The sequence below is a fragment of the Corapipo altera genome, unplaced genomic scaffold (assembly GCF_003945725.1).
Source record: "Corapipo altera isolate COAL_440 unplaced genomic scaffold, ASM394572v1 50, whole genome shotgun sequence".
NCBI lineage: Eukaryota > Metazoa > Chordata > Aves > Passeriformes > Pipridae > Corapipo > Corapipo altera.
This window is the reverse complement of record NW_020884889.1, coordinates 5,838,461-5,854,782: the sequence shown is the minus strand read 5'-3', so window position 1 is coordinate 5,854,782 and position 16,322 is coordinate 5,838,461. Positions and strand designations below refer to the sequence as shown.

Sequence of the window (16,322 nt, the reverse complement as noted above, 5' to 3'; positions counted from 1 at the left end):
CTCCTGTGCTGTCAGTGTTTTTCTTAATTTTTTCTTTCATTTTTTTCAGTTCTATAGTCAATAAACTAGTGAATATATGAAGAAGGAAGCATGCCAAGATCTCCAGAAGGCAGAATGGAAAAAGGAGGCCTCCCCACCTGTCTGTGTCTGTTGGTCTCTCCATCTAGGGATGCACCAGCATGGGTATCTATCTATATTTTGGCACAAATACAGATGGTGGAAATGAATCATACAGGTACAAGCAGCACTGCACAGATTTTTAGGCAGCAAGAACTCATCCCTCCTGGAGCGAGTATGTAGGATCTCTGTGGTAAGTGGCAAAATGTCCTATGTCTTTTGACCCTCTTACTGTTATTCTTTAGTTAGTCCCTTCCCTTCTCCCTGGGTATGGTCAGTGTCCAATGGAAAGGGAAGTTCTCCTCCCACGCAGCTTTCAGAAGTGCCCAGGGATGGTGCTTCCTATTTTGAGTGAACTTAATGACTCTTATTGTGTGAGGCCATCAGTGGGAACTCAGCACCAAACCCCCAAAAAACTGTTTTGGCTAAAGACTGGGCTAATAAGTGGGCAAAACTGCATTAAGAGAAAAAATCTGACTACACATCAACCACTTTATGCTATAAATATCTGCAGCCATCAGGGCCCATTGAGCTCTCCCTCTAGCACCTCTCTGTGTGGCAGTGACCTCCCCTCGAGTAGAGATGCCTCTCAAGGTTACCCCTCGAGGCTGAGAGATCCTTTACCTGACACAAGACATTGATGGTTGGTAAGTGAAATTTGAAATTTTTTGCATGCATGTAACATTTAAGATACATATAGTAAGCTCACATGATAATATTTGTATCCCATACTAACCTTAAGTGTAGTAAATAGTAGAGTATTGCCCTCCAATCCATCTGTACTCATTAAAACTAAACTAACTACTAGGTCAGATCTGCCTGAGCGATCTCTGACTCTTATCCTGTGACAGTCTGACTTCATAGTCTTATGCTGGCATCTCTGACACGGGAGCACTGTCTTCACCACCATGTCCAAGCCAGTCCCTAGCACGCTATTTTCTTTGCAAGAGCTTCAGTTCTGCCTGCTGAGGCTGGGCTAGGTGATAGGGAATGCTCAACGTCTTCTTAGTTTCCCACACTTCTACAACTGCCTCTCCACTTGTGGCTTCCAAGGCAGTGCTGTTAATCAGTGAAGGTTTAAGTACTGCGGCACAGAACATGTGGCCTGGTTCACCTGTGCAATTAGCCAGAGATGCAGAAGCCTCAAATGATTAAAGATGCATCTAAATTACCAAGGGGATCACACTAAAGGAATCCCTGGTTTTGGCAGAATTCTCATTTTGCATTAGGGGACAAGAGACAAGGACAGACTCTAAAGTCAGGTTTTCAGTTTAGTAGATGACTAAACTGACCACCAGTGTTCCTGTGGACATTTCTGAGCCATCCTCGCAATCCAGTCCCCTTTGAAGTGTCTGCCAAGAACACAGGGACCACTGGAAAACATGCAGCATATTTAATCACAAAACTGTATTACAGTCAACTTGAAATATGATGAGCAATGCACTGCTTACCAGGCAGAACAAAGAGATATTTATCTTTCCATCTATCGACTTGAATCTCTTTGTTGATGCCACTCAGCTGATTCATTATGCCAAGAACATACATTGCTATAGTTTGGAGATAAGAATGCTCTGCTAAATTAACCCTATGGCCCCTAAAGCTGTGAAAAGAATAAGAAAATCTCCAACTTCCCCACTCTGCTCTAGTGATTGCCTCTTGGGAATAAACGATGCAAGATATCTCCTAAAGCAAAGAGAATGCAGCTATTTTATTCGGTCATTGAGAGGTCATTTTTGCTAGAGAAAAGCACAAGGATCCTCTATAGGAACAAAATTGTCCCCATGGAGAAACAGTCACACACGAAGTGCTGGGATGAGTTCAGACACAGAAGTCTCTACAGTTTCAGCAAGAAGCTGGTATTAGCTCAATTCTTATTGGAAGCCAGAAGACTGGGCTATACTTGTGCCCTATACACTTCAGAAGCCAGGCATTTATTTAAGCACTTAGACAAAGAACACTGGCACAAAACTAGAGAACACAGACAGGATTTTCTAGCAACTACAAATGCCATGTTTTGCTCCTAGACCAGGAATCAGCCACAAGCTTAGCTTCAATACAAGAACAGCTCATTCTTTGTACTCCAACATATTTGTTTTAGTTCCAGGTGTTGTTCAGTTCAACGGCAGTCATACAAACTGTATCATGATACGGGGATTATTCTCTACTTTGCTTTTGTTTCATTGTTAATATTATTAAATGTTATATGTTAAATTACAGAAAAGCATGCCAAACCCTTCTGAACTAAACTCAGAAGGAAACTGATTTTCAAAAATTTTCCTTTTTCTCCTTTACTTTTCAGTTTCATAATCTCTTCTGTTTACAACTCATCAGAAAGCCACAAATCAAATAAAAAAAATACCGTTGCACAAAATTTCCGGTGTGATTTTTCTGACTGAAAGAGTTTGAAAGAGTTCAAATAAGGATGCTAGAATTTGGAAGACTTCCTCAAATTCAGGCACTGAATTTTCTGACGCCAGAGCATCACTGGAGGCACAAACCCTGCCCATGTCAATACAAAGCAGTAAGCAATCACTATTAAGGATGTCAACAGAGAATAATGCAACTCCTCAACACAGGTTTCATTATGCCCACCCTGAGAAGCAAAACAGGAGGCAGTTGCCATGTCCCAGGAGATGAAAACAACCCTTTTCTCTGGAGCACCAAGTTACTTTCAGTTTGGGATGTCTATGAATGAAGTGTCTTGGGGGATGGAATATGAAGGACATACAAAAATAATATTCTTTCCCACAAAGTAGTTCTTCCCAAAGAGAAAAAACTTAAAAGTATATAGAATCAAGACTATCTGCATTCTGAAATTCAGGAAGAAAGGACAGACAAAAGGATTGTTTTAGAAGATTATTGTGAATGGAACCATTTGCAGAATTCAACTCTGATCACAATACCCTACAAGCTGTGATTGTGGATTTGAAGCCAGACTGATACTGGAGTTTGAATCCAGAGATGGATAATAAAGTCTTAAACTGATCATGAGAGATGGGTACCTGGCACTTTATTAGGAAAATCACAGGCATCGTGCTGTTGGCTACAGGAACTGGGATGGTTTAACAATAGGGTATTTTGACTCAAGATCAAAGACCTGCATCACTGGATCTGTTGTAAAGCATTATGAATTCAGATGTGGAGAGTGCAGACCTTTCAGAAACTCTAATCTGCTTCTGTGCTAGAACATCGCTTTCTGTTCCTCAGAATTGCTTGCCCCTCCCTGATGCCAGCATAAAAGGAAAAGAATGACACTGATTATTTTATCCCACCAGCCACAAGGCATAATCCTTATGTTTTGATAAAAAAAGGAGCCGGTGAAAGGTTAAATAAAGGTTAGTTGACGGAAGATGAGGAGGAAAGAGCAGGAAATGAGAGATGAAAGGCTGGTGAGGGGAGGCAAGAGGATAAAGACACAAAAGGAGGAAGGAAGAGATATAGAAAGAGAGGGGAAAGGCCATCAGCAATAACTGCTGTTAGCACACAGAATTGTCTTGATGAAATAAGCACTATCAGGAGGTCACCACAACCTGTCTTTTTAAATTGCTCATTACAATTTTACTAGGCAAGCATTGCATCGAGGGCCCTGCCCGTTTCTCCAGCCTTTTCCCTCAATATCTGCTCAGCAAATGCCTCTGAGACCAGCTCTTGCTAATTTCCTTAAAGACATGCAAGCTGGTAATTCTGGGAAGCACAGATAGTCGGGAATAACAAATACAACCAAAATTAGATTAAAATAACCTGCTGATAAACAAATTACTCACCCAAAATACATATTGGATTAGGCGTGGTGAGAGCGGGGATCCCTATAATCACATCGCCACCGTGTGGCTACTGGTCCATCACATCCCCTCCAGCCTGTTCACCCCAGGTATGTGCTTGTCTGTGCTTAGATAGCAGGGGTCCAGTTTTATTCCACTCCCCCAAGACTGGGAATGGTTTTCCTGTTTTTTTTCCGGGGGGGTGAGTTCACTAGAAGCAATAGAGGTCATGGGACTTGGAGGGCAATCCACACCTCCTAGCACTGTTCAAACAAGCTCCAGCTGGGGTTTGTCCCCTCCACACCTCAGGACTGCTTAGTGATAAGCTCCCCAGGCCTCAGTAAAGAGCTGAAGATACACATCTTCAGAAGCAGAACAAAGCCAAAGGACACTGGAAAAAAGTAGTATGTGCACACTGGGACAGAGAGGAGAGACTGGGAGAGTTGCAATGCCTCTGCCCACCTCAGTTTATAGCTATCAGGATCCTCATCCCACCCTGGGCTGTCTGTGGTAAGCATCTAGAAATTGAAGAAGGAAGAATGGGCAGGGGTAACACTGGAAAGCTTGACAGTAACGTTCAAGAGATGAATAAAAAACTCCTGATGCTCTCATGGCATTCAGCACATTTATAGATATTTACCAAGCTACATGTTCAGCCTGTATAATAATGCAGTTCAGTGAGAGGGAGTTTACATGGTGTACACACAACAGATATTATGAAAAAAACAAGGCAATGGAGGAACAACTTGCTATGAGCTGTTTGCTGTGTCCATGTGGGCATGGACATGGTGGGGAACATCAGCTGGGAAAGTAGCATGCAAGGATTGGTAAAGCACTCTGGGATGCTTGAAAAGAGATAAGTCAGGAGTGAGAGACTGGATGATGGTCAGGCAAGAAGTGCCTTCTCTGTTTCAGTAATCTGAGCTTCCACTGATAGAAAGATGCAACACTGTCATTAAAAAGGACCTAAACTTGTAATCCTCCATTATTCACCATCTCTGTGACTCTCACCATGTGACAATCACTACACACAGGGGTACAGCATAACAAGGTCACTCTCTTCTTACACTGGGTTTTCAAGCATTTCTTCCCTGCTGTGAATGAAGCACAAGTTTGTAGTGTCCCATCACTTATTTCTTTGGACAGTCTTAAACTTTCCCCTCTGAAACGCAACAGCAACAATTTCCCAGGTACAGATTGAGTGGTAATTTTTTCTTGCACCAATGTCTTTTTTCCAGGCATATCTTGCTTCTTACAGTTATGCACCTGTTAAATGAGCATTTAGCATCAGCTTCTGTTAGGAAAGAGAAGCCAAACAGTTTCTAGCCAGCCTCTGGCTCTGCAGGTGGACAAAGTCTCAAGTAGAGCTTATGGAAGGCTGAGGAGATGAAGATGGATGTTTCTGAATCCATCAGGGAGACACACTGCCATCTGCCTGCTCCCTTAAAAACTACCGTGTGCTTTGCAATTGCAGCTCTGCTAAAAGCAAGAGGGACACTGACCCTCCAACACAGCTCTGTGTACAACTATAATCCTCCTAATCACTTTGGGCTGAAGCACTCAAGGACAGTGCAGCCCTACAGGGATACCCTCAAGAATGGCCATGTTCTTGTCCTATCCATCTTACAGCCTTCAGCCCCAGCAAAATACAATCTCCCCATCATTTCCCAGCAAGCAGGTCACTGCAAGTTTCCATAAAAAGCTCACAATAATCAATCTACCAATTCACTCTGTAGCACTTTCCAGTATTCCTTCTTCCCATTCAGTTTGTGTGCAATCTAAAATATGCTAAAAAGAGCTTCTCAGCTTTGCTGTATACAACTCTATCCCCTTTTTTCATTAGCAATTTTCAAGTGCTACAGCATTCACCAGATTTGACTTTTAACTTTCCAAGAACCCCCGCACCATTCAAATGCTCTAAAGTCATGGCCACAAATAAGTTAATTGTGACTAAGCAAGCTGTCCTGGTGCAATCCTGAAAAAGAATTCATTGCTTTTCCAAGCATGGTGAATTTATCTCAAAGAACCAGAGCTATTTCTCACATCTCCTGACCCACACCTCCCAAAAGACACAACTCGCTCATTTGTATGCAGATACCAGAGCAGTCTACTCCAAAAGCCTGGAGCTTCTCATGTCCTGAACCACTGGACAAGGAGAAAACTAAAAGACATTTTCTTGGCCACTCAGTATCAGACTGCAGAAAGCATCCAAATACACAGTTCAGGCTGACTGGTGGTCTGTAGTGTTCTATTTGGTTGCACAGTATCAACACCATTTCCCAAATTCCAGTCCCACTGCTTTAAAAAAAATCAGCTGAAAATAGATGATGTGTTACCCTAAAATCAGTTTACCGTTTGCAACCAAACAACACTGCTGTTATTTGTGTCCTTTTCTCCTTTTCCATGGAAACAGCAACTAACTGGGAAGGGTGTCACAAAATGACTTAGTCACCTGACTTGGTCAAGGTCTGCAACACCCCCAACCAGCTGGTGCAAATGTTAAGCACAGCACAGAAAGTCAGAAAGAACATGAAGAAAAAAGCTTACTTGATTTCAGTAGAGCTGCCAGAGCCCCAATGGCTGCCCTGGGGAAAGAAGAGAGATAGAGAAATAATGTCAATTTATTCGATAATTTTTGTAACCTTCATCTTCACAGTCTTCTGGGCCAGGCTTCCCAGATGGTCTAAGCCAACAGCTTATGATGGACTTTGACAGAACTGCCATGTTTTACACCAATAGAGTATCCAGTCTCTGGAGCTGACTCAGTTATTCTAAAAGACCATTAGCCCTCCAGCTTTACTGTAGTGCTGATTTGTAATGACCATTAAAATTTAAAGCAACACCCACACATTCAGAGTATCTAACAAGTCTTTAAACTACTGCCCCAAAGCTTTTTCTTTGTACCAGAGACTCAGCACATGCCCACTCCAGACACAAGTGCTTCTATCTACATCAGCAGATGATAACTTTTATATCTAGCTGGGATATCAGTCAGTGTTTCCCGCCAAATCCCACTCCTTTTTCTATTTTCCCAAAACAAGCTTTATCCTGTCCTCCCTCCCAGCTTTAACTGAAAATAAAATTGAATTTCTTTTAATTGAAACAATGTCTTTCATTGCACGAGTATGTCAAGGGCCCGCTCAGAGGAGGGGACTTGTAAGAAAGGTGCTAAAGCTCTGTAGTAAGACTGCTTGCAGTGAGTAAGTAGCCACAGGAGAGAGACAGGCAGGTTTCTGTTGACTTTCTGTGTCATTTCAATGTACAGGTAAGCAAGTTAACCTGCCTGAGCCAGCACAGCACTGGTTTATTTGGGAGCTGGTCATTAACATTTCAGTTTGAAAAGCTGAACTGAGATATCATTGCTCCAAACATCTGGAGGCAAGTTCCTTCCTCATGTGGTAAAATCTCCATCCCAATATCACCACAGAAAACTTTCTTTTCCATTAATGTTCTGCTGGAGCAAGAGGATCTGTGTTCTAACTTGGCTTACTGCTGTGAAGTTTCAAGTGCCCAGAGCCGATTAAATAAATACAGCTACAAAACCTCCATGCCCAAGGATTCCTTAAAATGTAATCTCTTTACAAACCAATCCCCAAATAAAATCATATTAACTTCCATACTGAGCCAATTATCATTCTACAGCAAATAAATAAATATTTTTTGTCATCAAGCTGCTGTTCATTGTGTGTCCTAACAGCAGCTGAGACTAAAAGATTCAAGAGAGCTGGTTGTTGCTGATGTTGGGTCAACATCTCTATCTAAAGACATTCTTTCATTATGAATCTGTCAGAGTTCAACAACAGCTTTACAAACTGCAAAGGAAATGCACACAAATACAGACAGAACAGGAAATCAGTAGCTAAAAATCTCACCAGTGGAAGCACAGTCATGCTTTCATTGCTTCTTCAGCTCCACCTAAACAGTAATCATTCAGCTAGTGGGAGGAATACTGTCATCTACCAGCTATTCAGCTTGCTCAGAAAAGAGATACTCAATTTAAAGTCTGGGACAAAGTAAACAACTCTAAGCAAGTTAAAATTCCACTAGACCATCTCCCAAAGCTCACATTCCAGTATGTGTCTTGTAAAAAGAGGCTGCATTAACATACCTACATTTTACAGGCTTAATTTGATGTCTCATTCACATGGCAGAACATCAGGGCAACGAAGAAGACCAGAGTATCTCTTGCTCAGAGCAGAAGACTTCTCAGTATTTCCTCTAGGCATCTGCTTTATTTTGCATGTGATTATGAGCATTGCTAAGAGTTTCAGTAGAGCTCCACCACTGCCATAAAGTCAACACTGCCAGGAATCCTCCCATCAGCCAATAAATCAGCAAATCTGGATCCTCCAATACTTTTGGGGTGGTCTGTGAATCACATTGTATACGACAACTTCATTCATCCTTAGAGGATCTTAGAACTCCCAGGTCATGTTCTCAGATAGTGTAATCTCCAATTCCTACTATCTTTGAGTCCAAAGTTTCCCCAGTTCCTCATCACACTTGCCCCAGAAGACCTAAACTCTTCCTGGCCATACCAAAGTTGATCCTTCAACAGCCTTAAGCACTCCTGGTCACTTCTTTTCTCTGAGCTTTGAAGGAGCTGATCTACTGCAAGTCAAGGGATAAGAGCTATTCATGGTTTTGATGAGACCTGGTAGAACAGGTGTGCAACTTGTAAAGCTGAGAAACCCAAAACTATCATAAAAATGTAAGTAAATCCACGTAGAGGATCTGTGGGGTGGAAAATTCAGACACGTCCTGAAAAAAATTTTAAAAATTAAAGGTGATGCTGCCCAGATCCCAACACCACCTCAGCAGAAACAGAAATTTTCATGATCACCGGCTGCTTCTGAAGTGACATTACAGACCTGCAGCTGCAGCTAAATGGATTTCCCACATCCCAGGCTACCAGCCTAAACACATCCTCCTCTCAAACCATGCCTGTACATAGTACTGCAATAAAATAAAGCAGAACCAAACTGGCATGTTTCATCTCTTCAGGTACTGCAATCCATCACAAGGGGTTTGGCATAGGCAGGATGAAGCATTCTGTAGGTCCTACAGCACCTGCTCTACTGTTAGTCATAAGTGCAGACCCAACAGGCTGACCTCAGTGATATGCATTGCTTTAGAACAGATTTTAAAAGAAAAAATAAAAGTCATTAGGTAAACTGCAAAATAGATAAAACAGATTTGAGGGATAAAATAGACTTACCAAGAGTAGATCAAGCCTGCCTAACTTGGTATCTTTCTCTGTTAAGATAACCTATTTTTTCTAGACAAGGGAGATGTGGTAGATCTAATTTATCTGTACTTCAATAAAGCATTTGATATGGTGCCACACTGAAAACTGTTAGGCCAGCTGGAGAACATTCTTAGTGTAAGAATTACAACATGGGCAAGGAACTGGTTAAAGAGGCAATGACAGGAGTTGTGCTGAAAGAGGAATTATTAGTCTAGAGGGAAGTTATGTGTGGAAGTCCTCAAGGATCTTTTGAGACTGATCTTATTTCATCTTTTCATTAATGACCTTGGCACAAAAAGTCAGAGTATACTAACAAAATCTGCTGACCGTGTGAAGTCAGGAGCTGCTGCCAATAGCAGGGAGTTCAGAATATCTTTCAGGAGTAACAAGATGTTCTTGAATTCTGAAGCAATAGAAATGTGATGAAATGTAATAGTCAAAGTGCAAGGTTAAGCATTTAGGGTTTAATAAGAATTACTGTTATGAGCAGGGGCTCATAATTTGGAAATGGGTAGAAGGACACCCTGGATATATGAGCCCATTAAAGGATGAGGACAAGCATGACCAGAAGGGTGACAACCATGAAAAGAACAGATCAGGTCTCAGGACAGCCACTGCCAGTGGAGAAGGAGAAGCATGAATGTTCTCATACAAGGCTTCACCTGAGCAGCTGTGTGCAGCACTCTGAAGGAACCGTGCAGAAATGTGCCAAGGAAATCATTGTGGTAACGGAGACATAACTCATGAGGAGGTTTAAAGATCACAGTTTAGTCACCTTAGCAAAATTATAGTCAAGAGACAACTGGATTTTCCTCTACAAACACACTGGGTGGTGGAGAAGTAAACACTGAGGAAGACAGAGAGGAGACCTAGGCTGAAGCACAAATTTGGCATAAGGACGAATGGATATAAAATGGCCATGAATACTTTCAACCGAAAATTAAAGGATGGGTTTTCAGCACTGGAAAATGAAGGTCTGAAATATCCTCTTGGCAACAATGGTACAAACAACCTAATGACTTTGAAAAGATAGTCTGGATTCCTTATAATGAGACTGCTAGGCCCCATTGCCATTGAGGAAAGGGTTTGAAAAAAGTGCCCCAGGAATGACTGTAGTCCTATATCCCTACATTTTAGCCATAGATATAATGGCAGTGAAATAAGAAACAGGAATTCCAAGAGCAAAGTTAATTAGATAGCCCAGAAAATAGCAGCTGCACCAGCTTAAGCTGGAAGTCCATACAGTCCAGTGTCCTGTGGCCAACAGTGACCGAGGAGGTCTTGTGTACAAGACCATGGCAGAAACACAGTGCTAGAACTTGCAGAACAGACTCAAACTCCAGCAATTCACAGTCCAGTGATACCATAAACTAGCAATGGTACCTCTGGGAGACGTTTTAGCTCTTAGTTGGTTTTTCTTCCAAATATTTGCCTGGAAAGTTTTAAACTTATGCAAATTCTTAGCATTCATAATTATCCTGGGAAAGGAGTTCACACCTACACTGTGTAGAGACTTAGCTACCTGCATTTGTTTGAAGTTTGGACTTTCAATCAGCATTGTCATTTACACATTAAGCCAGCTGTCAGCAAGTATCCCCAGATTATTACCTATTGTTGATGCTGAATTAATTCAAACTTACAAAACACCATATGGGAAACAAATAGTAAGTCATAGGAGAGGATGAAAAATAGGCTTACACTGAAAGAAGCAGCAAGACCATTGAAGCATTAATAGGTTTAGAGCAAACCAGGCAAATGGTGTTTGTAATAATATCAGCACCCCTTAGCACCATATGGCAAACCAACAGCATCTTTTCTGGCATCAGAAGATATAATGAGATGAGTAAGCCTGGGACAGGAAGACAGAGACAGGAGTTCATAAATTGTGCACAAGAGCAAGGATGGGGTGGGGGGAAGATGGGAACACGAGGAAAAGTTTAAGAGCACAAGAAAGATGACTTGATGAGCCATATGCCAGACCAGAGAATTTGATAGCATGCCCAGTGCAAATCTCTGCATTTGTCTCGAGAAGGAATGGAGGGAAGACAGAGGGGATGGGGGGGGGGGGGGGGGGATTAAATAATTAAAAAACCTGCCAAATCTGTCCAGATGTCTTCCTCTGATTTTCTGTTTTCTGTGGTAATAGGTTAGCAAAATCTAAGCTGTTTTGTCAAGTCGTATGTCTCAAAGGAGACTCAGTTATATATTAAAAAAAAAAAAAAAAAGAATTATGTATAAAAAAAGTTGCCCTGTCTTATAAGGCATAATAATAAATGCTGCTCCATAATCAGAAAACATTAAAAACTCCCTGTAGTAGCAGTCGAGACAGCCACTCTGAAGAATGGAAATCTTTGAAGTGTTTCCAAGTCAGCAGCTTGGATATCTGGGCAGGAGTACAACTAGCAGACAGATAGACAAATGCAACTTCCAGATCCTGTGCTTAGGAACCAGCAGCAACAACAAAGAAAAACTCCATGTCCCAAGCCAAAGCACAATTGGATTAGCCAGTAAAACCAGGCTGTTAAAAAGCCTGGACAAAGGAGTCCTATGCCTAGGTCACCCTTTTGGATTCAAGCTGCCAGGACATTTTCTGCTGGAAATCACTGCAGACAGAGGAGCCTGAAAGCCAGAATCTCTTTGGTTTTCTTCTGCTCTCCAATCTCAGCTCACAGGTTGTAGCACAAGGCAGTATGATGGACAATGATGTGCCTCTGTTTCTGTCTCTCCTGAAGATAAAAGAAGGACTCCTGAAAATGAAAAACCTCACTACAGAAGAAATGCATGGTTGACTACATGAAAGGATTTTAAGATTCATAGGACACAGGGTGCTCACATGTTCGGGACTAGCTTGGATCTATGGATAGGGAACAGAAGAACAGAAGTGCCAAAAACTGAACAAAGAAATGAACCAAAAGGGCTCTACAGATCTGTCCCCAAGTAATTGAATCATCCTTCCTTCTCCTGCAAAATTGTGTCTTCTACATGCTAAAGCACAGAACACCCTCTTCAAATTACTGAATGATAGCTAATGACTTGGTGCTTTGTTAAATACCTCTTCAGCCTGATGCCTGATCTAATTCCTTAAAGCAATCACACCTGGATGATAAAGACATAGGCCACTATTTGTATAGAAATGTAATGCATTTTACTCAGCTTCTTTTGCCCTTCAACCTGCTATTTCACATATACTTACTTGTTGCTGTCATGTTTATTTATACCACAAGAAACATGGGGCAGGGACCCTGCAATTTATATTTGTACGGCATCTAACACAGTGGAACCCTGACTCAGGGCTCAAGGTATCACAGCTTATAGGCTTAAAGCCCCTAAGCTTCCACAGCCCCTGTCTCTGGGAGGAATTAAGTGTCCTTGAGTGTGCACATTATCTGGCTGCATTTTGCCTCTAACCCCCTGGGACTTGTACTTAACTACCAGAGTTTATACAGTCACAGAGCCACTCGCTCTAAATTTCACATTCACGTTCAACAACTGAGAGACATTTAGAAATAACACGTAGGCACCACGGCAATAGGTGCTTTATAAATCCTACCAGAAAGCAGATCTCATCTGAGGCAGATGCCTTGAGTGGTCATTTCCCTCATGGCCCAGACATACAGATCTTAAATACGCAGGCACTTGCACAGTGATTTGTTTTAAAGACTTAAAACCAGCAGCTTCACAAGTCTTGGAAATACAGGTGGGCAAAAGCTGCTTGTGCTGCCAGCATCTTCATGGCACTGCTAGTCTAGGACTTATACAAAACCACCCATCACCATGCCCACTTTAATTCCAGCTTGTTAGCTAGGCATTAAAACTTACACTAAAGGCAGTTTGCTTTCAGTCTGCAATGTCCCACACACTGCCAACAGGTGGAGTTCGGAAATCCAGCTGTTGTACACAGATGTGCTTTCAGTGTAATGCTGAAGGAAAGGGAATAAAAATCACACAGTCTTTCTACTGGATACTTCAAGTCCAGTGACCAGCATCTATCAGTTCCCAGGTTCAGTTCAAAGCCTTCAACGTAGCATCTTCCAAACTTTGCTGCCTGCCCTGGAGCCTGCTAGGTTAAAATCAGTGAAAAGGTATAGCTTTCCAGCCTCTTTCATCTCTGCCTCCCAGAAAGAAGAGTGACTCCAGGCTTATCCTCCAGGCATCCTTACAAGTATCCTTCTTTCGCTTGGGTACAAAAAATACAGAAGGAGAGACAGCTGTATCCTAAAAAGTCAACCTATTCTCTACAGCTCTAAATTAAATTAGCTTCAAAGTAGTAACACAGAAGAACAAGGTACATGAAATACACTCAAATCCTTGCCAAAAAAATGCCCAGGCATTTCTTACAGCACAGTGCAGAGCTGGCACTGCCTCCCCAGGCAGAAGCTATACCTCAGAAGATTATGTCAGCTCCCTCTCTAAGGTCAGATGTCACCAATATGGCTGAGGCAGGCTGTGACAGCTTGTCATTCATGTCAAGATAAAGGGGCTGGAAGGATCAAAATCAGACAGAATTCTTAAACAATTCATCACCCAGGCAGTTCCAGGCTGACAGTGCCAGAATCCAGGTCTCCCACCCAAGGTAAACATGTAGGGGAACTGGGAAAGGGGCTGAATGCTATCCTTGATTGATTAAGAGGAGTGGTGAGGACACTCATTGAGGCCACATCTACTAACAAGCACCAGCAGAGCCCTACAGATCATCTCATATGCAGTTAAAGTGTGTCAGTGAATGAGGTTAAATCCCCTTTCTTTCCCCGGGCAGCTGTGTTCCACTCCCAACCCAGTTACTACTCAGTTCAGAAAGAGCCTGGTGGTCTGTTGGCTCACTCCTTAGCTGTAATTTTTTCTGTAGCTCATCAGTTCTCCATTCCCAGCAGCTTTTGCTCTAGAGACCACAGGATTGACATGAATGCTGTGCTCACTGGGGAGCATGTACTCCAAGCTTGGGGGAGGAGACCCAGCCCCACTTTGTTCAGCCTCAAATTTTCTGAATGCTATGTACCCCCAGAGTAAGGGCAGGGAGAGGGACACAACACACATACCCTGCTTAGGGCGTGATGAAGTCAAATGGCACTTTTTGGTGACATACCAGGGAACCCTGGGCTCAAATCTCAGCAGGGCAACTGTGACTTCTTTCATTAAGAGAAATTGAACTGCAGGTGCTTTGCCATTGGGGAGTCTCTGATGGTGAACTATAAAGGGAATGTAGAGCTTGGAGGTATCCAGGAGTTTATGATGCCAGAAAATAACCCTGCACATATACCACATTGCTTGCAAACCTCTGCAAGATTTTTATTTTATGGATACTATCAATTATTGGCGGTGAAATACTTAAGGGCAGCTTCTGTTACTGACAGTCCAGGCAGTGAGGTATCTAACATGTCACTGCTTGTGCCCAGAGCTATTTGAGAGCATAAAAGGGAGGCTGGTTTCAAAGTAATCAAGGCTAAGAGCTGTAGTTCTCCTTGACTACTAGTTAGTACAAACCATCTCTAAGGCAGCAGTAATCTCAGGGTACAACATCTTTAAAAAGCACTTTGTAATGAAAGGTGCTCTTGAGCTGTGAAGCAGAGGTGTTTGAAACAGCCACCTTTTCTGCAGGGCTGCTGCAATGGGTGGAAAACCTGAGCTTTCATTGTAGCCATTCCTACAGCTTCTCTGCTTAGAATTTTGAGGTTTGTTTTGTTTGAGGTTTTTTGTTTGGTTTGTCTTTCTAACCAAAGAAATAAACATATTTCAGAGAAGCTAATTTAAAAAACGTATACAGTAGAAGAAACTTGAAAAGTACATGAAATATGAAGCTGAAGGACTGAGAAAGCACCATCTTCCCTGATCTCTTCCAAGAAAGAAGGCTGACTTGTGTGTCAGACTTTTCTTTAAGCAAAAGTCAGATGTTTCAGAATAAAAGAAGGAATGACTTACACTGAACACAAGATGAAAAACTGTGTTTGTTCTTTTTAATCTAATGGTACTGTTTCCATATTACAAAGCTCTAGAAATAGATCCATCAGTTTGTGTTTATATTGCACTTCACTTCCCCCTGGTCCTATTCAGATGAAGCACATCCATAAAGTCCAGCCAAAGAAACTTGAAGTTTAAAATCTCTAGGGAAGATGGTTTTTTTTAATATGCCAGAGCAAGAAGCTGCATCATGCAAGTGTAGCTGCTGGAATTGTTCTCCCCGTGCTGTGTGACAAGGTTCAACTTGGGTGGCTGTGAACTGGCAATAATGTCATAACATAACCCTACAGCCCCACTCAGCTCTGCTCTTGGTGAGTGTGCAGCTACAGCCTGTGGTACCAAGGCCATGGTTTGAATGTGGGAGCAGCTCTTTGCACATCAGCTGCAGCTCTGACAGCAGTGTTACACCCCCATCTGCAGCAGGGAGCAAGTGCAAAAAGATATCAGTGCAATTAATCTCTTCTTGCATGCAACACATTTATCAATCCCCATGTGCTTCCCAAGGAGGTAAACATCATTTCCCTTGTTATGCACACAGGTCAGGCAGTTTCTATATATTGCTCTTACCTAAATCCCAAAGGATGGTGTTCAGAGTTAGAGCTGCCTGAAAAGCTCATATGCAAGTTGAATTTCAACAAAATATACAGAAGAAAATATGCAGACTCTGTCAACATTTTTTTCCTGGTTTCCACCTATTCCCACTTTTCAACCTTTCTAATGATTGCGTTCCTTCAACACATACATACATAGCCTTTCAACAGGGAATTTAGTGTGAATTGGGCACTTTACAGTTTGTTGGTCCTAACTGATGCTGCCAAACAGGAAGATGCTTGGAAATACTGGGGTATTCATTTGTATGCCATGTGTGCACACAATACTGAGCTTAATTGGTACTATTAAATCAGTCTCAAATTGAGAACAATGCATAAACATGCTTGAGAAACACAAAGCAACATTCTCTTACAGATTCACAATAGGCATCTTGATCTGAATTTAAAAGGCATTTTTATGTCTAAACATTCAGGTAGCACTCAGCAGGATTTTTCAAAGCTCTTTTGTATACTGAGGTCAAAACTGCCTTTTAACAGTACAAGTTAATCCATTAACCTGTTGAGAGGTTTTCTGTTATGGTTACATTCCCTTTCATCTTCGAACACCTAAATATCTCTGAAAATCTCGACATTCTTTCAGAAAACTTAGGTCTCACCTGAGTCCCTTCAGTCAATAGCAACAACCAGTTT

At 42.0% G+C, this 16,322-nt stretch overlaps 1 protein-coding gene across 1 annotated transcript in view; it reads right to left on the bottom strand.

Moving 5' to 3' along the window:
• AGBL1 (ATP/GTP binding protein like 1) overlaps positions 1-16,322 on the bottom strand; it is a 248,895-nt gene that overhangs the window by 217,924 nt on the left and 14,649 nt on the right. Inside the window, exon 4 of the mRNA XM_027644667.1 lies at positions 6,426-6,463. Coding sequence (XP_027500468.1) covers positions 6,426-6,463 — 38 coding nt within the window. The remainder of the gene's footprint in view (positions 1-6,425; positions 6,464-16,322) is intronic.